At 37.7% G+C, this 25,832-nt stretch overlaps 1 protein-coding gene across 5 annotated transcripts in view; it reads left to right on the top strand.

Moving 5' to 3' along the window:
• Positions 1-25,832, top strand: part of DENND1A (DENN domain containing 1A) — a 214,828-nt gene that overhangs the window by 113,189 nt on the left and 75,807 nt on the right. For all 5 annotated transcript variants that reach the window (XM_059828997.1, XM_059828994.1, XM_059828996.1 and 2 more), the window contains exons 11-13: positions 5,508-5,553; positions 14,526-14,627; positions 21,940-22,065. In XM_059828997.1, the coding sequence (XP_059684980.1) occupies positions 5,508-5,553; positions 14,526-14,627; positions 21,940-22,065 (274 nt within the window). The remainder of the gene's footprint in view (positions 1-5,507; positions 5,554-14,525; positions 14,628-21,939; positions 22,066-25,832) is intronic.

Below are 25,832 nucleotides of genomic sequence, written 5' to 3'. Positions count from 1 at the left end.
TTCATGTGGCATAAAAACACTCCCACTGTGTCTGTTTTCTTCCTTTTTGCTCTCAGTGTCTGTGTTTAAAATTAGCTGTAAGAAAAGCCTGTCTTTGCTGACCTGGTAACACAGCTTAGTATGTTCTCTGAGTCCCAGAGCTTTGTCACTCGGGTTATTTGTAGGCTTTTACCAGAAGCAACAGTATATTTTCTAGGGTGATTAAAACAGTTTTTTGTATTAGATAGACTGCTTAGTAGCCAACATTAATATATTCTGAGAGCCACCTTCTTAGAGCACGCTGGCACAGCTGCTGAACAAACGTTTCTATTGGTGCAGTTTTCCCTTTCTCCAGGAGTTTTTTAAACTCCTTTTCTCCTGTTTTCTAAATCTGCATATAGTTCAATATGCTCCTTTAAGTAGGTGGAGGGGGTAGCTGGAGGGCGAGTACTCCTGCTGCTCAGGAAACAATGATTCCTTCCTCATGAGCCTCTTGGTAGGCACTTCGATGTAGCCTGGTACATCTGTGTACTCACTAAAAGCTCTCGTAGTTCTCTTCTGGTTTCTTAGCTGTATGTTTTCTACATCATTCCAATTTATGCAGTCAAGTTTCTAATTTGCATCAATTACCCCAATAAATTTCAGATTGAATTCTGTTGCATTTCAGTGAGTAATCTGAAGAGGAATCAGGAGACTACCTTAGAGAGTAAAGTACTACTGGTGTGAAAGAGCGACACATTAAGTCAGTATTTGTATATCAAGACATGAACTTAGTAAATGTGATCTAATCAATTTTCCTGGAACAGTGAAGCAAAATGGTGCAAATCCCTGTGTAGCCATAAATTATGAACCTTTCTGAGATCCTTGGGTTTTGCATTACTTTTTCTGGTGAATTGCAGTATTTTTTAAGGGTTGGTTTTTTTCACTTAAGAGGAAATGTCCCTCTATTTCACCTGCTTCTCTTCCAATTAGTAGTTGCCCACCTCTTGGGAGCATAATTAAGAGGTCTCTAGTTAGCCTAAGGAAACGAATTAAAGAAATTGTAAAAAAGCAACTGTAATGAATGGGCAATATATAGCCATTAAGTCCACAATATCCATATTCATGCTTATGCATTGCTACTTTAATGATTTGATATTTACCTATATAACTCATTTGATTATAAATAACGCTGATTGCATTGGGAACCGGTGTAGCACAAGAGGAGTAATAACCTTTCTCTTTGTTCCAAAAGACTTAGGCAGGCATTTTGTTTAAGCAGTAAATATGCGCAGTAGAAATTGATACTTCTTAATTTTGCACTTAATGGATATTGGCTGCCATCAAACAACTTTGAGTAATTAGTGGTTGTGGTTGTAAGAAGCCCCAGGACTGATGAAGCATCAAGCAGTAGGTAAAGACTGGTCTGAAGGGCAGTCTTTAATCTGTCGTGGGTCTCAGGAGGATTAAAGGTTGTGCGGAGTGTTTCTCCTGTTTATACAAGCGATGTGTCTTACTGAAGTTCACTTGAAAGTCTTGGAAATACACATCTAACCTGATAAAATATTAAAAACTGCTTGAGCGTTTCATGTCTTAGCACTTGAATAGCAGTTAGGAAGAGCTATTGTAGTGTGCTGTGAATGGGGAAGAGGAGGCACACAATGTTCCCTTGTACAGGATGGTAGCTGACTATTTAAGTAATGGCATATGATTAACACATGATAAAGAAAAATGGTCATAAAAGCAATTTATGCAGCCTGACATGAACCTTCAGCATTGACTTTTAGGTGTGTTTCCTTTTCAGTCAGACTGATGAGTGATGACAGAAGAATATAATCTCTCTGGTAGATTTTATTGGAAATATTTATGCTCTTTACCAGAATTATGTTTTATTGAGGTTATTTATGATGTTTGCTTAGTTAAACTTTTGGGAGTATAAGGAGCTATCATCGTGAATTATCCTTAAAATATCTTTGCTTTTGCTTTGCTGTTCATGTGTCATTGAACAATAATGTCAGTTCTGACAAACAAAATAAATTTTGATAAAATAGATATTCAGATAATTTGATTTTTATTATCCACGGAGAAAACACTTTAAGGTCCACATTTCGGTGATGAACAGTAAGGGCTATTTTAAAGCAGTTTTGAATAAACAAATTTCACACAAATGCACCTTCAGAAACAAGTGCTCCCTGGATGCATCGCAGAGCTGCTTTTCTCCACGCCTGTCACCTTTCACACAAACTAAAACCTGTGTCTGTTTCCCTTGCTTCTCTGCTGGGATGTTTGTAGATGCCTCCCATTTGTCATTCCTCTTTGGTGTCTTTCAGTCATTACAAGCAATGGCTTTTGTGGATACAACTGAGTGAATTTCTTTTCATATATTCCCATAACTTGGGAAATTCTCTCTAAGTCTTCAGATCGAATCCATTTCTAAATGGTGTGTGTTCCTTCTGCTTCACATCTGAAACGTGGCTCTCTGTATAGCTCCAGGCGCCTTTGCCCAAGCTCTGACCATTCCGTGTTTTCCCTCTGACTTCTGTAAGCCAAGCAACTGCTTCTACAAGTTGAAAAAGTTCTTACAGGAATTATTTCCGTATGGTTTTGTCAACCTTCTTCATTTACCTTCTACTTTCCCCATCTTCTCTTCTGCATCAAACACACTATTCATCTCCCGGAGCCCTTCATAGCATGTACCTTGCCTGCTTGTCATTCTCTGCACCAGTGCCATGTCCCAGTGCCCTGTGATCCAGTTTTTCACCCATGTGTTAAATGTTCTGAAAGAAATATCCGATGTCGTCTTTTGTGCTCTACCTCATTCCTTAGTGGAAATCTCTGCAACTATTTGCAAAACTAACACAAATATTTGCAAAACTAACACAAATATTTGCATAACTAGCACGTTATACTTTAACAGATTACTGCTTCAAAGTTTCCTTTTTCATATCGATGGGCAAAACCTGAACTATTTTTTCTATCAGTGGGGATGCTAAAACCACTCTTCGAAGTTCTATAGTATCAAATTGTTCCTCCTGCTTTCTTCTCTCTGTCCCGGTGTATGCACTGTGCAGCCCATTAAGTACCTGACTGGAGTCCTTTAATGTTTACTAATACAAGTTTAAAGAAGTAACAGCTTTCAAAACACTGCTAAAAGTCAGGTTACTGTAGCCTTTATGCAAGCCCTGTGATAGTTTTATATGCTGTATAGCCTTTATGTGTAATGTCTGTCACTTGAAAATTGAAAAGATGATTCATTGCATCCAAAGCTGATCCATAGATCTTAAGCCATATCTTTCCTGTCATTCCTTCAAATCTTACTGGGGGTGCATGGTTTGAAGGGTTTAGGCATCCTTATTATTCTCTTGTTGATAAACTGGAGGGTTGAAAGATGGACATGATACAGTTAATTAACTTTTACAGGTTGAGATTTTCCTGTGCTTGGTGACAGACTCTACTTTTGGACACGTTAATAAATGGCTGGTTTTCTGGAATACTGCAGTCTTCCTGCTTCCTTTCATTACGTTAGCCAAGGTTCCACTAGATGAGACATTTGCAGTCTTAAGACTTCCTGCCGAGGTTCAGACTTTGTATTTTTCAGATTGAAGCTGTCGTGTTCATGAAACTACTTAATTAGAAACACATTCATTTCAGTGCATGCTGGAGGAGTCTTGAGCAGCACAGCCAGGCACACGGGGAAGTTGAGCATTTGTGCAGCTGGCAGCTAAACCAATGGTTTATACTTCGAATATAAAATTACTGGGTATTTTCTTGCTCCTGGAATGTGGCCATTGGAAATGAAGAGATGTGGGTGAAAGAGATAGCGTTTGTCACAAATAAAACATGCAAAAAGACAAATAAAAATACTCCTTGGTTGAGCAGCAATCCATATGTAATGTGTATCGTGTTGTATGGTAAAAACTTCTATCCAGGAACTTGGATGTCTGTTCTGGTTCTCATCTGTGGAATTCCCAAGGAAGCAGAACCTTCAGGATTCGTACCAAGTTAGTTTCTGATTTAACAGTCCCTCTGGGCTGTCTGTCATAAGGTGCTGCACTGGGTGAAGCCTGGCCAGGGGCACTCTTGCCAGCCTAGGCAGCTCGGTAAGCTGTCATGTAATGTGATACACGGCACTTCGGTATTCTACAAATGAACTTGTGAGGTTTCTTGAAGTTATATGTGTTTAATGTCTTAAAAAAGAAAAAAGTGTTTTCATGTAGAATGTCTAGTACAGGGGCTGTTCCCATCTCTTGGTACAGCATCCAACAGAGGAACAGTTTTAGGGGGTATATTAATAAACATGATAAATATTAATATGCATGTCAGTAAATACATTTTTTTAAAGGTCTTTCTCATGAAAATGAGAAGCAGAGGGATTTTTGCTGGTCTGGTGTCTTGCAGTAGTTTTTTCAGCACTGTACTTCTCTTACTGAGCAGTAGGCACCAGTTTATAAAAGCAATGTGGAAGATATTTTAATCCAAGGCAGTACAGTGACATTTCTCTCATTTTTCTATCTGAAATTGAAAATGAGCTCTTTGAGCTTCTGTATCCAAAATGAAATGAGGCTCTATTTTAAAAGTTGTGTCTGTCTGTGTGCTTTCCGTTTAACAGGCAGTATATGCCATATTTGCAATTAGCAGCTTTGGCATCCTCTTTGATGTGTTCTAATAAGCAGTGCAAATATAAGCTTTCCCTGATTAGTTGAGTGGGAGTCCTGTAATAAGCTTAATATTAGAATTACTGTATACACAAAGATACAACTTCCATTCAGTATTCTTCTTGTGTTACATAGTCCACATTGGTGTTTGCTAACATCATGGAGGAGAAGACAGAAAAGAGCAATCTTTCTCTTAAATGTTACAAGTGTCACACCTGTGTTTGAGGCTACAGATTTGGCCTAAGAGCCTCTTCGTGTATTTAAGTTTTGTGTTCTGAAGGGAATAATGCTATCAGTATATATCCCAGTAACTCTGGAGTTTATTGGAATCTTCAAAAGTAATTTTTATGTTTTTCTTTTATAAATGTAATAATTTCAAGATTTATACTTAAAAATAAATTATTTAAAATCTGTCCAGACCCGTATTCAAAGGATTTAAAGCTTGTAGTACCGGGTGATACGTATACATTAAATTAACCACTTAACACTACAACAGGATCAATTTTTCTAAAAAATACTCTTGGAAAAAGTCTGGGTATTTTTTTGAAAATGGCAATAACACATTTTGTTTGTTTTTTAAAAAAAGGCCCCAGTATTATAGATATGTTTAATAGCTGTCCTTATGTACCTGTCTTAACGTAGTCACTTAGAAACTCTGATGTCAAGGAAAAATTAAAGTCTTACAGTAGTGAGAGGATATTGCATAGTAAAAAAAGTCTTTCAAATATGGAATAAAATTTTGTTCACATGTGGTCTGTTTATATGTATATATATTATTTTTTTAAACAAAATCTAATCCAGTATCCCGGTATTTTCCTGTAGCTAATTTTATAAGTCATATGTGTTAATCCAGTGTTATGAGAATGTAAAGCTAGGTTTTTTTCCTCTTTGCAGTGCCCCAATGCCCTACCTCATTGGAATACATTTAAGTTTGATGGAGGTAAGTCTTTCTCACCATTTCTGAAACTATAAATAGTTTTATGATTTATAGCCAAATTCTGCAAGCAATTCATTCATATGCTTAAAAATGAAATAATCCTGTTAATTGGGAGTGCTGAGAGAACTGAAGTTAAGCATACATGATAATGTAAAATCTTAAGGGAGTCTTATTTGATGCCCTGTACTCTTTGGGCATACTTTCTGTTTGCAGGTCGGCAGTCAGTGACGAGCTCACATTGTGTTCCCCTCTCCATCCTGTTGCTTCATTTAATCAGTTCACTGCCGTAGTTTGACTCTGTATTCACAAAGGCAGAGTCGATATTAAACCAAAACGTTGACAGTTACAGTTCTCTTTTCGGCTTTTGCAGACAGATTGTAAATTTTTTTAATGTTCAAAAGATCTGAAAAGAAGGAACTTGCTGTTAATGTTAACACAAAGCTGGCAGAAAACCAGCCCTCACAGAAAGCTTCACGTATAAACAATTCAGAGTAGTTCATGTGACTTTTTAAAAACTCTAAAAGTGGAAATAGCACATTTGCTTTTGCTTCCAGTACTGGTGAAACAGTTGATGACTTTCCTCAAAAGTGTCTGGAGGACAACATAAGCTATTAATTTAGATCCCTATGAAAACCCTCGTCCTTATTAATTGTGCCCCTTTACACAGGAAGTCTGAGCAACGTGTGTACACTCCGTGTGGGAAGAGGTATTCCTGCCCAGAAAGCAGCACCTCTTTGTAGGCTCTTAAATTAGCAGGCAGTGTTGAACCGGTGGGCGTTGCAAATGCCCTTGGAAGTTAATTGACTTGTGTCCCTGTTTTAGATACCTTGTGCTTGGAAATTTAGGCTTAGTGTTCAGGATTCGTAACAATTTACAAAGCTGAGTTTTACATCGCCTAAAGTAATGCGTATTACTAGAATATTTGTTCTTATATTGTCCATAAAAATGTGTAATTTCTCTGGAAGCGTTGATCAAACATATTCTTTCACGAGGGCACATGTAGGTAATAACAATCCTCCATGTCTTCATGCGTTAAAACTTAGACTAATATGCTATGTAACTTCCTCCTTTTTCCAGCATTAATGTGAAGTAATTTTAGAAGTCACTTTTTTCGTGAGAAGCTAGATGGAATATGCAGGACCTCTTTTTTCATTTTTTTTCCTTACCATCCTGGGTACAGATGACTTTTTTTATGCCCTTTATATTGCTAAATAAAGTACAGAATTGCAGTACAATGTGTTAGTGAATAAGCAATTATTTTAAAAGTCAACATGTACATTTGTTTGCACATCATATGCTTATGTTAGAGGGGTTTCTGATAATTACCCTTGGATACTGCTTAGACAGGACCGAAGTAATATCTAGGAAGAAATAGTCTAGCATATATTTTTCACATCGATCAAGAAACTTGCTGCCAGGTAATCATTGGCATGCTTGTTATGGTATCTATCTATTTGAAAAAGAAGGAAGAGACCTGGCAGAGGATGGGATAATTTCTCAACACAGATACTTGTCAGCTTTCACCAATATTTTTGCTCACAAAGAGCTATGTGGTTAGCCTGAAAAAAATTAATAATTAGACCTTGGAGTTGCTTTGCGTGGTGTCTCACTCCTGCCCTGCTCCAACAGCCCACTGCCTCTTCCTTTGTCTCGGTTTTTCAGATTGCAGGGCTCTGTAGGCCTTCCAAACTCCATCTGCAAAAACTCAAAAAAAGGAGTTGTTCCTGGAGAAGCCAATTTTCATCCGTTTTAGTAACTTGTGAAAAAATCTGTTTAGTACTAAATCCAGTATGGCTTTTGAATAGCTGGAGATTCTGGAACACAGACACACTTTGGCAAAGTCTAGTTATTCAAAGTGCCTTATGAAATAAATTAAATAAATAAAACAAACTGTCTTCTCTCCTCCCTCTGCTCTTGAGGATAAATTGAAAACTTCCAGATAGAAATGTATCTTCCAGCTAACTGTGCTTTTTCCACTGACAAATACAGTAGCCCACAGTGTGATTTTATTTTACCTGTTTGTTGGCAAGTACTGCATTATTTGTCTGTGCCTTGGGCAAAGGAAAGGTGACATTTTTCAAATGAGCTGGACAATTCCTAGTTTACCTCTTTGCCTGGTTTTGATGCTGAAAGTTTACTGTCTTTGTCCTTTTCTTCATATGTAGGTATAAAATTGTGTGTTTTATTTGTTAGAGTAATAACTTAGTAGCAACAGCCATTTTTTTCCTCATGATTTAGCAGTTCTGTATTTTAAAAAATACAATATATTAATATTTCCATATAAAAATAATTTCATGAACTACAAGTAATAACTACTGTCATTATCCAGTATTCATTTTTCATTAAATGCTGAAATTTCAGCAAATGGATCTTTAAAAGTGTTTTGTTAATCCCCGTGTTCTAGTTTCAGGATAAGGGATTAATTCCCCAGTCTTCCATTCACGTTAAGACAGGTGGACTCTTTATCTACTGGAGAGCCCCATGGGAGTAATTGCTGTTATATATAGGCTCACGGTTCTGCTCCAGCAGCTCCAATTGCAGAATTTGTCATTGTTGCATAAATGTTAGTGGAAGCCTAAACTTGTGCAGAGAAAGCTGTGGTGTAAAGGGGAGGGTGAATTTGGAATGTAGGAAAAAAAAGAAAATTCTAGCTTTAGTGTTGTTTCTGTGGGTTTTTGCTATCCCTATCTTGGAATGGGTCCTCTGAAGAAACATAGCAGAAATGTTAATGATTTTAAACAAAATACAGCCTCTCTCCCGCCTCGAAGGATTTTTTTCAAACAGTTGTGTATCTTAAAGTTACTTTGTGGTTTCCCATGTTACATGGGGTCTCTGCAGAAGGAGCAGTTATTTTAATGGAAAATGACAAATTTTTCTTATGATTAAAATATCAAGCATATCCATTGACTGTTAAATCTAATTTGCTGTGACTGAAATGTTCTCCAGTGAGATAAGATAATCTCCTGTTATAGGTCAGAGGGCTCCAACTGATTTATGAGGGAAAATCTTGGTAGAAAATATAGAGCTGTGTTTTGTGCTCTTATTTTTCAGCTTTTCTATCATCACCTAGTTTGTCATTCTTTATAAGATTTCCATTTAGCAATCCATAAAGTGACTTCAAAGAAGGCTAAAAGTTTATAAGCTGTTGGATAAGCAAGGCTGGAGCTATCACATGAATAATGGAACATGCTTACGGAACTAATTGAATTCATATTAGATGAAGATAAGTACTTAGTACTGATAAATAACGAGATAGGAAAATGAAACTCTGTCAAATGAACCCATCCCTTTCATAATCTCGTTTTATTTTCTACCTGCGTACTGTATGCTATTTTAGTGTTCAAATTCTATTAAATTGACCTTTGTGTTTTAAGTGGTGTCAAACTTCGCTGGCAGCCTTTTACATTTTGTCATAGTAAACGATTGTTTCAGCAACTCTTTCTGTAGCAAAGGTTATTAGTGTGATGGCGCTGATGGAAGAGGAATGCCCTTGACCTGGCGGACTACCTATTGGAATTTAGGCACATGTGGTTTTGATTAACCAGCGGGGATAGTTCTGTTTAGCTGTCAGATACTGAGCTGCTGGCAGTATACTCTTCCGTGCCAGGCTTCCAGTCATTCAAGTAACAATAATGCCCACCCTTGTCGTGTTCCATTCGGGGCACAAAACCAACCTTTGGAGTTAATGATTAGAAAAGTATTTCTTATACTTTTTCTTAATATTCCAGTCACTCAAGCACTTTTCCTGGGACTTCGGAATATCAATTCTTGCAACGTTATTCAGAATGAATTTGTAATTTGTGTGTGAAACTTCACATTGCGTTTGTCAGCATGATTTTCTAACATTTTTCCTAAACATGAAGGACAGTTGTGCATATCATAAAACCTATATGAGCAGATATTTGTTTTATTTTAACCTGGTATGAGTAAGTATGTTCATGTTAGGAAAAGAAGGTTCCCTAAAATTCATGCTGCCTTTAATATGCTAGGACACGGCAGCTGATCTCACGTAATGTTGATAGTCTCTTCCTTATGCAGACAGATGAATGGAAAGCTGCGTGTTCAGTCCTCTGAACCCCACGCACATATTCTGGAAGCACTTTTTGGCATATTTACCTGGTCTTTTTCAGGTAGCCGTGAGGATGCTGAGTTTGTGATCCGGTTGATAATATGCCAGTTAGCATGCACGGAGTCTGAGCTAACGAACACTGGGAAACAGGTTACAGCAGCTTGGGCTTAGTACTGACAGTGCCACGTGGCTTCCCCTTGCCGCAGAAGGCACCCTGAGGATTCATTGACCACCGGCAGCTCCCAGTGGTGGTGTTAATTGTTAATTGTATTTTTTGATTGGGGTGAGGAGTAATATTTAGCTTTTCCCATCCATTTATACTTAGTAAATCACTGCCTTTTCGAGCTTTTTCCATCCATTTATACTTGGTAAATCACTGCCCTTTCTAGCTGTAGCTGAAGAAGTGCACCTTTTTTACAGGGATTAAATGAAGGGGTTCTATAGATATGCTTAAATCCAGGTCTTAAAACTAAATGTAATTTAGTCACTCACAAATATTGTAAATGTGGCTGTATATGGTTTCAGGCGTATTGATAAAAAGGCATTTAAAAATACGACGAACTACTTACGGAATTGTCTTTAATCAATTATTGGAAAAATGAAAATAATAACTGTATTTTCAATAAGAGATTCGGGGAGGGGGGATGTTTGAGGGGTAAGTTTTGAGACAGACAAATACTGCAGTAGCAAGTAGACTTCCCAGCAAGTGTAGGTGTTTTTTCTCCGGTGTACACTAGTGTTAGACCAGCACTAGTGATGTTTGTCACTCAGTTGGCAACAGCTGCTTGTGATAAGGATCTTGAGAATCACCTGTGCAGGATCAGGGTGCTGCACATCAAGGTTGGGAGATGGGCGGAAGAGTGGGAGATGCACGGGAGGGGGCAGCCGCCCACCTGCTGTGCCCAGATCAAAGGGCTGCGAGGTCAGGGGGCACATCCAGCCTAACCAGGTTTGTCTGCTGAATAGCTATTTCAGATTGTAAATCTAAGGGTGATTTCATTAAGTCCTTCTGGCTGCTGTTGGGGCATGAAATAATAAAATTTTATATCCGTTGCCTTTCCTGCTTCTGGCAGCCAGATTGACACATTGTTGTCTGCAGTGTTGTGGTGTTTTTCTTGAGAAAATAAATGGAAACTATTAACTAAGTAGAGACAAGTCATTAAGCAAATGGGTTTTAGACTTGTTGTGAATCATACTTTCATAATAATCTCAAATATAGTGTACAAACTAGCTACTGAAAATATTAGTTTATGTTAAGAGTTTTACCTTTCCAAAAGAATTAGTGGAAGGCACATTTTCTTTTTTTTGTTACAACACTTCTTAATATGTTGATCGCATTTGTATCTGCTTACGAAACCTCATGATCAACTTGGTTTATGTTTTGGCACCAATTTAGCCATGAAGTTACGCAAACATGTTTGTCGGAGTAGAGGGAGGAGGGTAGTGTTTGGTTTTTTTCCTTTTTAAATGAAGTATTCAATAAAATTGTTCATCTGAAATAAGTTTAACGTAAGATTTTTTTTTATGGTAGGAAATGTAAAAACCTCCAACTGTAGACAGTAATAATAAAATAACATTCAGTCTAAACTGATGTTAGTATTATTGATGAATATTGCTTCTAGCATGTGATCTGAGTGAGACAGAGGAGCACCCTTTAATACTTCTATTAGAATATAGTTTCTCAGTGTTTTTGCAAACTTTCACATAAAACATTTCAATTACTTCAAGTGTTTGGCTGCTTGTGAGCAGGACAGACGCACTAACTGCTGCTTATTTACTGACCTGGTGTTTAAGGCCCCCTGGAGTTTGTTTGAAAAGTTAAGAGATTTTCACAGTCAAGGTGCCATTTCTGAAATTTAAAGTGCTCTTTTCACCAGGAGATAAGTTCTCTCTGATTAAGTCAGTAATTCTTACTAAGCCATGTTTATAGAGGCCATAAACAATGGGTTCAGTGTGCTTGTTAAACCAGCTTTCCATACCTCTCCGCTCTTTTAAAAAGAGACATTTAAAATAAAAGGCAGGTGTAGATGTTAGTTTGATTCGATGGTTTTTAGATGATTAATTATGGCTACAAGTAATTCCATAAGGATGGTTAAGAAAGGTTTGCAGTAGTGATATGTGATGCACATTTTCACTGAATCACTTCTTTTGACTCAGCAAATCCCTAGTCTGTATTAAAATTAGATAAGGAAACTGTAATTTTCTTATTTCCTCTTGTTCTTTGCTTCTCCACAATTTTTTCAGCACAATATGAACGTATGGAATATAGTCCATTCTGTTTAACAGGTATCACTTAGTAAAATTTTGTTTAGATACTCAGGAAGTTGTGAAATATGGAATGTGACTGTATGTGGCTTAGTGGCTGTCCCTTCATATTTTGAGAAAACTACGACAACATGCAAACTGTACCTGGAAAGTTATCTACATGTAGTTGCAATTCATAGAGTCCAGTGTGAGAAATGCAGTTTGATGCTCAGAATTTTTACTAAAACAGTAAAACAGACAGTAAATGCTTTTTTTTTTTTTTATCCCCCCCCCCCCCCCCCCCCCCCGGTCAGTTGGGCTGATAGGTGATACATTTAGCAAAAGAACCATTTGATTATTTGAAAAAAGCCCTTATAACTATCTGATAATACCTTTATTATAGTGAAAGGAAAATGATAAAAACAGATAAGGATTAAGATGAACTGGTCAGTCTGCATTTCTGTAGGATGAGCCATAATTGGACGATTGAAAAATTGTATTTTTTCAAATGCATTGCAAGATACTATAAATCAAGTTAGTCTCAAGTGTTTTATTAAATTTGAGGGTTTGTCTCCAGGGAAATCCACTGTCTTAATATAAATATTGAGAAGTTTTAAAGTAAGGTTGTGCTCTTCACAGTGTAAAGGTATAGCACAGCAAAGTTTAATATTAGCCTTCCTTTTGGGTACAATTATTTCTGGGCCATGTGTGGAGATAATTACGTTGATCAGCATTTATAGTCCTTGCACTGTGAGCACCATCCTTTTGTACTATACTCCTTGGCAGATACCCGCTTGTCACAAGCCTATTCTTTGCTACAGAAAAGCCCAACATTTTGCTGAAGGGAAGGTGCAGATTCATCATCAAAGTTGCAAAAACACCCACTCACAAGTTCAAGCACATGTTTGTTGCTTCTTCGTCAAGAATCAAGAGAAGGTTTTAATTCCTTCTGTCTTGTCCTACTAGCACTCAATTTTGACAAGCTTCTGGCTTTGGTTAAGTACATTGCAAGACCTTTTTGTTGGAGCTTTTTAGACTCCTCTGAGTATAAGTGAGATTTTTAATTTTCTGAAACAGGAAGGAGCAAATCAGTTTGTCTGGTGCTTCCGGACTCCTAGAAGGAGCAAGGCTCCTGCATTGCTTTAGAGTTTATCAGATGCAGCCAACAGGGTGACCTTTGGTTCCTGAAATGTAGAGGAAAGTACCTGGTTTGTCATGCCGTACTTGTGCTTTTTATATGGAAAGCATTAAATGTCATATTCTTCCATTTAAGTTAAAGAAATTTCTCATGGAAGACCTAAACTTAAATGTCTGCAAAGTGTTTTTTATAGTTGTTAGCTTCCCCCCCCCACCCCCCCAAGTACATGGCAGTTTTCTTTATAGACAGAGGACTGAGCCTTGAAAACTGAAGGTAATTATTTAGATGCCTAAGGCTCAACTTTGCCATTGTTTTAGAGCTTCAGTTCCTTTCTTTTAAAGGAAACAATTCCCCCCACCCCACAAAACCTTAATTAAAAATTGAGTATGTTTTTGTTAATTTTCCTCCTCAGTAACTTGCATTTGGTCCTCTGTATAGGTATGGAGGTACTTAAACGTTTGTTTACAGTGTCACTGGGAAATTTCCTTAATTACCGTATTCTATAGTTCCACCTTTTCTGATTTTGAGTTTTCAAAGCTGTATTTGAAGAGGGCTTAAATAGGTATGATTAGTCAGTCAAAAAAAAAAAAAAAAAAAGAAGGATTAAATTCTGTTAGTTGTAAAAGTGTTAAAATAAATATTTAAATGCTGCTCTGTTTCATATCAGTGATTCATTTGCTGCTGTTTAAGCAGGGAAATAAAGTCTGACAGTGTTTAAATTTGCTTAGATCACCAATACCTTTAGACACTTAGTCAAAGGTTCTAATGATCGTTCTTTTAAGAAGTAGGTTATGCTTTTCTTCTGTATGTCCGTGTACTGTTACAGATGATGTAAACACTCAAACTGGATTAGAGACATTTCTTTCTCCCAGTTCAGGGGGACAGGATAAACAGTTCAGACTCACTGAATGTTACAAGACCAGGATATGGTGGAGTTATTTTTCTCTTAGCTTTTTTTCATTTTAATTATTTATTTATTAACCTCTGGTCACGTCCCTTTTACTTAAAAGTTTACCACTGTATTTTTTGGAGTTGCAAAATTCAACCTGGAATTTGGAAACCAGTTCCCATCTGTGACTTAGTGCAACTCTTAACTCCTAGAAAAGCCACTATTTATTGTTATTTAAATGAATTTCTAAATATAAAAAGATATACATGAAACCTTGACTAACCTAGAAACTGCTAAATGTGCAAACAGGATGCCAGAAGTAAGACAAACATTAGTAGAGGTGCTTGAAGTAAATATTCACTTGAATGATCTCAAACAGTAACTCTCTGGTTTCAAAAACTTCGGTATGCACAATGTAAAGAACTTCCCTCTGCAAACTGAGGGTTAATTTTTCAGCATTGTAAAATGTGAGTAAATAAAACAAATGATGACAGAAAGACAGGAATGTTGGTAGTTTTTAAAATGCTTGAAGTTTGTAACGCCATGATGTTATGCCATCACTTGTGTCCTTTATGGATAAGATTTAACTCTTCATAAATTTTCCTTTCCCTTTTCTTGGATTTGTTCATATTTAGAAAGTAAGAAACATGGCCCTGGAAGACGTAGTGATTCTTAATGTAGACACCAACACACTGGAAACCCCTTTTGATGACCTTCAGAGCCTTCCTAATGATGTGGTATGTATGAAATGATTTATTCCACTATTCCATTACTTAAAAGTGTAAATCCTTTTGACCTGTTCGGTTTGTAATTGAAGTGTCTGGTTGTGTTACTCTTGTTCGTATAAGTAAACTGCTTTACCTCAACTCTTTCCTGTTTCAAAGTGTTAAGCAATGTTTGTTAGAACATTTGCAGACGTATTTTTAAGCCTCCTAATGAAAATTATCTAATGCCCACATAAGCTAGAAATGCTGCAGCAACGCAGTTTCAGTTTTGGAATAGCACGATCAAGTTTCAGGTCATCTAAAGACTTAGTCTTTTATGGGTAAAAAAGACCAAAAAGACCCACGCAGGTTATGGTACATCTGAACAGGAAACAAGAACTCAAACTTCTTTCTTCATGGTGTGAAAAAGCACTACTATTTAAAACCATTTTTATCCAATCCATTAGGAAAAAAAAAAATCCTGCATTTTTAGATAACTTTTGTTTCCAAATGAAATCGTGTGGGGTTTTTTCCCGTGACTTCTTCCAGGCAAGCTTTAATGAACTTTGTACATTTTATAGCCTGAGTTATGATATCAAATGGACTACTTCATATTCACTTCTAGCACTGCTCAGTGCGTATCATTCAGAACTTATGTTCTTTCTCATTCAACCCTTTTATTGGTAATTTGTTTATTTTTTAATAACTTGATAGAATTGTTCTATAAATACCCGATCTTTCCCTTTAATGGGATAAAAATATATCCACCTTGCTCCTTGCTGCTGTAGTCAACTTCACTGAAGAAGCTGAGAGGGAAGAGCAGTAAAGTAGGTAAGAGTGTAAGAAGCTATTTTTAAGTCAGAGGGTGGCTGTTTAGGAGAAAACGGCAGGGGAAAATCTGGATTTCTTCGACTAGTTCAAAATATTGTGCTGACAGTTAGATCTATACATTTTTATGTGTAGTTGAGAAATAAAATTGATATGCAGGGAGCTCAATAGAAGCTGGTCCGTTAGAGGAAGAACTCAAGTAATGGTGCATACCCAGTGCCTCCTACTGTGACATCCCGTCATTTCTCTGTGATCTGTGGTGTGATCCATTCTTCGAAAACAGTGAGCTCTGGATGAAAGGTCCATCTTGATTGTGAACATTTTGGCTTTAGTCAAGCATTTAGTCTATAAAAGTTACTTCCATGAATTTTTCTGGCTTTATATAGTTTTTCATTTTGATTTCACTCCCAGCATCCAAATCTGCCAGCTGGTCATCGCTCGTGCCATTATCCACAACCCAGGGAATGACAGACTTGTAAATTTCATGGAATTATGTAAGAAATGTCTGGATACAGTGAGTGCGGGGCCTCAAACGTGTATATGATTTGTCAACAATCAAGTATTATATTAGGTTTTATGAGACTTCATTAAAGGAGCTGTTGTAGGCGCACTGTAGAACATCAGAAGAGACTTCACCAATAAATGCAGAACTTCAAGCTTTGGAATGTAATAAATTTTAAGAGACTTCCTTCCTTTCATTATTTACTTTTACTTCACTTTTATAACAGTAGAGAGTTGTGTTTTATTAGTTCAAATTTCTTGATTCAGTTTTCCACAGGTCTATTTAAAAGCTACATTTTATCTTGGAGGATGTTTGGAGCATAGCAGAGGAAGTGCTGCCAGCAAATTCAATTAACTGGCATGGCTCACAAATAGCGTACATGGTGTATTTTTTTTTTCACAACTGCTATATAAATACAGCTGGGATTAATATTTGTCGCAACAAAGCCTTAACTTGAATCGTGGTGCGTTGTGTAATTAATGCTTGGGATCAGTGTTTATGTCTTATTTAGCTTTGTTTCGTTATTTTAGTTACCTAGATAATGAAGTATTCTCCTCTAGGTCTTTTCCTCTCCTTCAGACTGCTTAATATTTGGTGTTGACCACTAGAGAGCAGCTGCTCTTCTTTGCAAGAATTGAATTTCTGTCAGTTCTTTCATGCATCATGTGTTTGGAACTGTAAGTGGATCAAGTTGTTCGTCTCAGCAGGGAGACTCTAAAGCCAATCCATTATACTTTTTTTCTTTTTCTTTTTCTTTTTTTTTTTATTTTTGCTTCCTTGGAAGGATGAGGAGATTCTAGGAGTGTATCTCCCCACTGGTCTCAGTCTAAATAGATGCATTTATGATCTGAGAAACTAAAAATGTCTTCAACAGTTTGATGATCATAAATGGCTGTTATGTCAAACTATTCCGCCAGTTGGGCTACTTAATGTGAACAGTGAGCAATTCGTGCACTGCTGAATAGACACAAAACTTACTTTGCTAAATTAAATCTATCTGTATTCAACAGTGAGGAAAAACGTCTTCTGTGTGATGCATTTGCCATCAGGTAATTAATCCAGTGGAAAATTTTTAAAGCTGTTTTTCCTCTCTCCTTGAACAGCTTTTTTAATCAAGTAAAACAGTGCCATGAAGTCCTATGGTTATTGTACAGGTTCAGGTAGTGAGTTGTGCTTGTTTCATGACAGTGAAGTTGCCGCCTAAACTGTTGATTCTCAGGAATCTACAACGAACTATTCCTTAATCTTTTACTCCTGGGATCCAAATGAACATAGGTTATAGTGAAATGCCTTTCCAGTTAACTTTTGTGTCAAAGGAGCTGGATAGCATTGAGACACTTCCAGCAGAAGCAGATTAAGTCATTTCTTTGCCCTGGTTTACCTCAGCAGCACCTGCTAGCAGTCAGACTTCTGAATTGTTCAAGTCAGATCCCTGAAAATCAAGGTGTGTACTACTGTGTTACTGATTCACTATTCGAAATGTGAAAAACTGTCCCTCCTTCACCTTCTGCTTCTGATATGTTGCTGAAAATCTGGCAGCATGAGAACGCCCTGGGAAGTAACTTTCCTTTTAAAATAGTCAATATTAAAAAAAGAGATTTATTAAGGACTGTGATTACAATAAGTGCATCTGCTGCTGACAAGTCTCCTACACCACCGTCTGTGTTGCAAGGAATAGCAAAGAGGGGGTAGTAATTTTTTTTTATGCAACCCTTATGGATTTTTCATGTATTTCCAAATAAGTGTCATCTTCTAGTCTTGGTTGTAGTCAGAGCTTCATATTACAAGAAATAAAGCATAAGCTCACTCTGTCAACTTGTAGTTTTTATTAAATGAAGCCCTGATGCAATGCAGTGTACTGCGCCAAAGAGATCTTGCATATCTGATGGCTGTGAGAGTATTGTAAATTTGCACTAGCCTATGAATATCTTAAGCTGTCAGTAATTTAGTTGCGTATGCTACTGTTGTCCATCCATTAACAAGTTACCACAAGTAGGAAGCCTATGTTACTGTTTTTCACTTAGTGGGAAATTAACTGCTTTCAGGACAGCAAGAAGTACTAAACTACAACTCTATAGCAGAACCGTTTTCTTAAAGGTGAATCAATTTTTATTTCTTACACTGTGTTTGCAATAGAATGTTTCTTGCTTTATTCATGTTGACAACTGAAAAGCCTTGGACCTAATTAAAAGAATTTCCACTAGCACCTTTACTGAACCATTTCATTATGCTGCATTGCACAGATTGCATTTTGAAACATGGTGATAGTTTAAATTTGACCTTTAAACCTGAACTGCCAGAAGTATAAAAATCTTCTTTAAAAACACTCTCAGGGTAGACTGCATGTGTATGTGTCTGTTTGGCTAGAAATAATCTTCATATTGAGTGGTCACAGTCTTTTTTTTTTTAAGTATTACTGCCTCTTTAGGCAGGAAACAATCATAATTCTGCTTGTATAATCTACTTTTTTATGTACTAATTTATTCCAGAGTAAACATGAATTATTTTTTTTCTTACTTGTTAGTCTCTTTAAATATGTTGTTGTTAACATTTTCTTTTTTTAAAAACTATGATATGCCTATTGCAGTAGTCCTGATTGAAAGAGTAAAAGTGTGCAGATATAAAATAGACATTCTACGGTATTCGATTTAGTCTTAGAAGAGAGCAAATGATCTGAAAGCTTAAAGAATTAGCAAAATACCTGTCAATATTCTACTTCTATACCCAACAGGGAAGGTGAAACACAGAAAGGCTGTGACTAGCCTTCTGAACTTGTAGTTTGTTGTAAAACAAAGCATAGAGCCTTTTCCTTCTATATAGATGGCAAGGTATCTTCACATGCATGTTTAAAGAAGACCACTTATAAAAATGTTTGAGATGGATTTGGAAGTTACTCAGAGCTATAGACATTTTATTGCATTTTTAAGAGCTACCTGTAAATGGTTTACATAACTTAATATAGGAAATAAACACGTACTTCATCCCTACGACATCAGACCCCTTCAAATATGGAGAAGTGTGCTGTTCAGGTTTGAAAATCTGATGAAGCTTTTACATTTTCAGAATAACAGAGCTCCTTGAGAGACATTATCTCAGTGAATAGGAGCGGGCTTATTTTATGGGCATGATAGACTAAGTCCGTTATCATGTATTATGTTAATATGTGCTTATGGGCTCATTAATGCATGGATCATTGGCATAAGCCACAGCATTCAGATTTATAAACAATGCTGGACACGCTCTTGATTATTTCTGTTATACTAAATACCTGTAATGAAAATCCTTCTACAACAGAAGCTGCAGATAATTTATAGTAAAAGGAAATCTCTTTGCAACTGTTTCAGTAAATGCATGTGCAAATATAACATCTAGTTTTAAGAGAAGAAAATGTAGTGCACAATATGGATCAGCTGTTTAACACCTATATAGCAAGATGAAGAGCCACTTTCCCGCCCTCCCCAAATCTAAGGCTACTGAAGGAGGGAGCGAGGGATGTGCTTCCAGGAGGGGTAAAACGGCAGCACTCAAGAACAGCTGATCAGCCTGCCACTTGCTACTAAGGCAGGCTGGTAGCAAAACCTGAGGCAGCAAAAACCTCATCCGGTAGGATTTTGGAGGTACGGTTGAGGCCAGAATAGGCTTCTGTTATGAGCTGGAGGATGGAGGGAAGGTCTTGAAAGTCAATTCGAACATTTGAACCATCAGCTTATATTTTATGAAGTATTATTCATACTCTCAGAAAACACAGTTAGTTATGTTCACTACAACAGAATCTGCTTACTCTGTAAATGATATTCCTACAACGTTTCTTGCATAGCGTGAAGTATATAGAGCTACCCAATGGAGTTTTTCAGAATAGCGTTTGAAAAAGGAAGATTTGCTAGTTATTGATAGAATTATATCTGTTAAATTAATAATATGGATATTTATGGAGTCACTCATGTACTTCTGCGAATCAAGTTGACTAGGGTTTCCCTGGCTTTCTGCTTTCCTTCTGAAATTGTGGCTCCTTCCTGTCTTCGGCGTGAGGTATCTCATCAAACTTGGGTTTTACACATGACGTGACCACACCCTCTAAAAGCACGAGTTGAATTTCTTTCAAGAATCATTGCCCAGATTGTTGGGTTTGTATTGTGACGTGTTGTGTGGGACCTGTCTCAAAAACTTACCTTGTCCTGGTTCTGTCTGCAACACCAAAAAATTGCTACTGACGTAGCTATTTGTTAATGAATTAACGTAACCTAGAAGTCCTGCAGCACAGGCACAGCAAGCTTGATGTTAATCTTTGAAAGGTTTTTTTATCTCCTTTCCCAGCTTGTGTTTGGGAAAGAAAAACGCTGTCACTAACAATAATATATAGATACACAACCTTGCTTCAGTAGTTACGGAGCTCTAAGCACTAGAAAAGAGACATCAAACTAAGTCACAACCTTCTTGCGTGTGTGAGAAGTTGTGAAGCACAGAGAACAGTGATGGATAATCCTGTAGAACTGTAGCCCTTGGTGTAGGCAGAAAACAAAGAATATTCAGGTAAGCTGGACGGTGGTAGCTCTAACTCTGCCTGCATAGAAATGCGTTTCGTTGATCCTTGTTAAGGTGTGGTCGGTGTCTCTGTCTAAGCGGTAATGAGGCCGTTAGGGCTGTGTTTACCTGAAGTGCAGCTCTGTGAGCCCTGAGGTAAGTAGGCCCCTCCACAGCGGAAGGGGAAGGGCAACGAGGGTTAAGAGCAGGGCCGGCCCGCGCACAGGTGGTTTAGATCTCTTGAGAAACGGGAAGGAAAAAAAGCTTCAGTAGATATTGACCATTTTGAAGGACAGAAGGTCCTCGTTAATCTGAGACTTTAAAAAAACCTGCAGGTTTTGTTTTCTGGGTTGCGCTGGCTGTCCGTGGCAAGGTGTGGGCGGGGGGCTGCAGGGCCTCTGTGAGGGCCGGCCGGGGCTGCCCGGTGCAGGTCCCAGCCGGCTCCGGCCGGTTCCAGCCGGCCCCGCAGCAGAGCCCGCCGGGCCCAGTGGAGCCCATCAGCGAAGCTGGCGGTGCCTCTCTGGAAGCCTGTGTAAGAAAGGGCGGGCGGCGCGCGCAGAGCGAGGGGCGAGTGGAAGCGTGAGGAGGACGGGGCGGCCGAGAGGCACCGTTAGGGCCTGACTGCCACCCCCCGCCGTCGCCCTGCGCGCTCAGCGGGGTCGGAAGGGAGGGGGGAAGTTGAGCCGGGGGAAGGGGCGCGGGGTGGAAAGGTGGTTTAGTTTCTTTGTTTCTCACCGTCCAACTCCATTTTAATCAGCAATAAATTAAATGAGTTTTCCTAAGTGGAGTCTATTTTGCCCGTGATGCTAATTGGCAAGTGATCTCCCTGTCTTCATCTCGGCCCACGAGCTCCTTCTTCGTGTTTTCTCCCCCGGTCCTGCTGAGGAGGGGGAGTGAGAGAGCGGCTGGGTGGGTGTCTGGGAGCCAGCCAGGGGAACCCACCATATGCGTAAATAAAACTCTCATTTTGTTATTTTGCATTAAGTCTCTGAAATAAAAGGGAATATAGCCTTAAAAGAAAAAAAACTTGTATTTGCGGCAAACTAATTTTTCAGGCCTACAGAACTTGTTTGTAGCCTTGGTGGTGGTGGATGGCCTGATTATGCAGAACAGTTTCTGTATTAGTCTGATGTTGGAATTAATTTAGCTGAAATTCTTTCATAGATTCTAATCAAGAATGACACAGAACTTCATGGACTACCTTTAAAAGAGCACTCAACAACACATTAATGGTGGATTTTAAGTAGGAGGAAAGTTTGAAATGAACCTTTTATTTTCCTATTGGTTTCTGAATAGAATCCAGTCATATCTTAGAGAAGCAAAACAGCTTGAAAAGTAATGCTTTCAGAACTTAAAAATTCAGCTCTGAATTCATAATGTCGCTTTTTTTCATAACAGCTGCTGTGGTTAGTGCATGTTTCATTTAGCTGCGCCCCAATGTTTTAAGCTTCATTTGTGAGATGACAGTAATCTAGACCTGTTGTGTGATTTCAGGTTTCTGCACTGAAGAACAGATTGAAGAAAGTCTCCACAACCACTGGAGATGGTGTTGCAAGAGCATTTCTAAAAGCACAAGCATCTTTCTTTGGGAGCTACAGAAATGCCCTGAAAATTGAACCTGTAAGTAGGAAATTACTAGGCATAAGATGTAAATCTGCAGCTGTGGTGGGGAAAAAGCTAACAAGAATTCAAAGTGTAGTGTAACCTACTTTTTACTAAGGTCAGCATTGTGGCTCTTTGGCTGACTAGTGCTGAAAACAGTGTTCCGGTCTCCAATAAAGAAAGAGGTGCAACAAGCATGATCGATCACACAGGGAGAAAACTTCTTGTGGAAAGGTATGGGTGTTGCTTGTTTATGAAGACAGTTAAGTTAGAAGAGAGATGATAAAAAAGTATAAATTAATGATCAGAGGAGGTAGTGCAGAGTTGACCATTTTCTCTCACTGCAAAACCTGGGTATTGTATTATTTTTAAAGGTAGTAAAAAGTTGGTATTTTGTACTTCTTACATAATATATGCTTAACTGTGAAACATGCAAATTTATGGAATCATGGAGTTTAAGAACATAATTAGTAAAGAAATTGTGCTTTTACAGAAATATGAAGAGCGTCTGGAGTTGTAACTATTGACGATAAATGTTCTGTTACAGAAATTCAATCTCTTGCTTCTGGTTCAGAGCTAATCTCTATTTAGCAATGATTAAGTGCCATCTGAGTGGGGGAAGGATTTTTCTGTACTTGATCTTGGGTTTTAGTACTTCTAGTGAGGCATCTGTTCCTGGCTTACTGCGAGTAGCTTCATAGACTTTGATACAAATCGGTCCAGCCAAATTAACGTATTTCCACATGTTTTGTGACACTCTGGTTTTGCTACTGTGTACATTCCTCTTAAAGTGTGTAACTTTTGCTGATAGACAGTTAGAGACAAAGTAAATAGTATGAGGAACATTCAGGTACAATTCATGAGATATGTCCCAGAAGTATGGGGGATGAAAAGTACTAACTGCAGAGTGATCCACAGAATATTTCCAAAATATTCTATGTTCCCTGTTTCTGAAGCGGGGGGAACTAACATGTGTACCGGTCAAATTCAGTGATACATCTCAATGCGGTGTTCTTGGGCTCCTTTGAACTACTGTTGTTAAGACCTATGGCTGCTGAAGAAGATGATCTCTGTAGAGGACAAAACATACTTTTGTCTTAGTACCTTCATCTCTGATCTGCAAGTGTTTGGAGGCAGAACAGAACATCAGTGGTAGGCAACGGAGAGCTTGAACGCCACTGGGAGATGCTAAGATGAGTTCCAGGTGTAAGAGGGGAGGCTAAATGAGTGGAATGAGAATGAAGGCTTACTGGTTGAAAAAGGGTGTTGTGTTTTCCATTCCCCTGCTCTGTGAAGATTCATGAAGAGATTTGGCATACAGACAAGTAATAAATCTAATTTTAATCATGATGTTAAAGGAAAAGACCAGAAGTTGTACTGCAGGCATAGTGTTTCTTGAGTTTGAGGGTGTTTCAGTAACTAAAGTCTTTTCAGTACTATAGTTTGTCTTTCTTGTTATTTTTAAATCCAGAAGGAAAACATAGCTCAGTCTGAATTTTAAACAGTCCAGTTATCACCATCAAATAAGCATCATTCCAACAATTCATAGCTAGGGTTCAAAAACGACTTTTGAAGTTAGCATGAGTCCTTCCACTTCTTACTGGGGGAATCTGTGTACCGTGTGTGTGTTTAAAAAAAAAAAAAAAAAAAAAAAATTGACTTGTGTATGTATGTCTGGGTGTAAGTATTGGGCTTTTAAAGCATCTAAGGTGAAATAATGGAAGTATTTAAAATGTTGTCCATGTAAATAACAAAAATGAAACCAGCAAGGCACTCTGGCTGTAAGCCTTCTTTATCCATGTCAGGGAGACACTGACTTCCCTTCATCCATGCAGGCTTCCTTGTTCTCCCATGCTCCTCTCAGTAGTTGCCAGGCAACTCTGGGAATATTGGTGTATGCTTTGCCTGGATGTGTGTGTGAGATTAACTAGTTAAGGGATTGATGAAGAAAAATAAAAATTTAAATTGCTTTTCTGGAAATACCATCTGGTATTTTGAAGGCTGAATGTTAAAGATGAATGTTCAAAATTAGTTGACAATGGCACACCCCTAAAAAGTGCAGCTTTGAGGGACAGCTAACCTGAGGAAGTAGAAGAAATTGTTTGGTTTGCTTGTCATTTCATCAAAGAAAACTTGCAAACATAATTGCACAAATATGTCGTAAAATCCAATTTTAATAATCGGGAAGCGGAAATTTTCAGGGCTTTCTTTCCCAAGTCCTTTTATAAATTAAAAATTTAATTTCTGATTATACATTTCAGTATTAAGATTTAGATAAAAAAAATTTGCAAGTGTTTCATGTGCTGAACATGTCAGACGCAAATGACCTGCATTCTGTTTCCACTTCTGCCACAGACATCCTCTGGGGTATTGGACAGGTCACACAACTAATTTATACTTCAGTTCTGTTTTAGAATATGCCAACAGTAAATGCATTTACTGTGAGGCTTGTTACTGTTAAAAATTAGTTCAAAACCCTTGGAAAACCTTATCTTAAGAAGATGCAGCAAAACTCCAAACAGTAGCATGTAATGACTAAAACAATTAGGAAATGTACTTGCTAAGTTCACAAAAGAAAATGGGATTGTAATTTAATAACAAAGCATCATAACTGGCAATTAGTTAAGGCATCTTGCAATTTAAAGCGCCGTTTTTCTCTGTTGTGCTGTACTTCGAATGCTGCACTTGAAATAGTCTTCTGTGCTCTCAGGTAATTCCATCTTCTACACGGCAATTATGTTCATTGTTATTTCCTGTCAGCTGATTAGCTCAGCTTGCTGAGTTTGTGGATTACCTACTAACAGGTGTTCAGAATGGTCACGATACACATCTTCTCATACAAATACGGAATGACGAGGGTTTCTTGTTGAATAATACAAGAATATTAAAATGTATGCAGCGACTCTCTGATTGCTCTCCATTGATCAGAATCCACAAAGACCACAGTGGATGTCATAATTTGCTTTAAAATTTTAATGTCTGTTTGGAAAAAATTATTTTGAAACTATCAGAGGTGTAACAGTTGTACGTAAAATCATTTTGATGTGTCCGAGACAAATAGAAAGGCAAATGGAAGAAATAGCTTCTGGGAGAATAATATTTTCAAATACTTCCTTTGTGTTTTTTCCTCTTATCACTTTCATATGCTGTTGTAAATATGGGGCGTGAGCAATACTGAACATGATGTGGTTCTTTGAATTTGATGTCCCATAACTCAAGAAATCTGACTGTTCATTTGAAATTATTTATAATTAGGAAATACATTCAAAGAAGCAGCAGCATTTCCTCCTTTCATAGTTTTTGTCTCATAAGACAATTTAATTTCACAGACCGTCTCATCTGGTATGAGTTGACTTTTTGGGATAAATGGCGCGAAGCTATTTTTCATTACTCTGTGTAGGCCCAGAATGTGTCACAGAGCAGACTTTAAATTCACATTATACTTAAGCATAGTAAGAGCTTTTATTCCGTTCAGAAGCTTTTACTCTGAAGATAGAAGGTTATGTAATGTATATATGAGCCAGTACACTGACAATGAATGAGTTACTATTGCCGTAAACTTTCTGAGGCCTTCAGTAACTAGAACTTTTGCATGAAAAAACATATCCAGATAATACAGTCTGCAAGTCTAATCATAACATTTATGAACAAAATAACTGATTCCATTATGTTTCCTGCTCTGTATATGTGCTTTCTGTAGTTGTGTTAAGCCAGATTTTAAGTATGGAAGACTATGTTACATGTGATGTACTTACAGTTTCCACAAACCTCTGTTGCTATGAAGT

This window comes from Gavia stellata, chromosome 24 (assembly GCF_030936135.1).
Source record: "Gavia stellata isolate bGavSte3 chromosome 24, bGavSte3.hap2, whole genome shotgun sequence".
NCBI classification, from domain to species: domain Eukaryota; kingdom Metazoa; phylum Chordata; class Aves; order Gaviiformes; family Gaviidae; genus Gavia; species Gavia stellata.
This window is presented reverse-complemented; position numbering and strand designations above follow the sequence as displayed.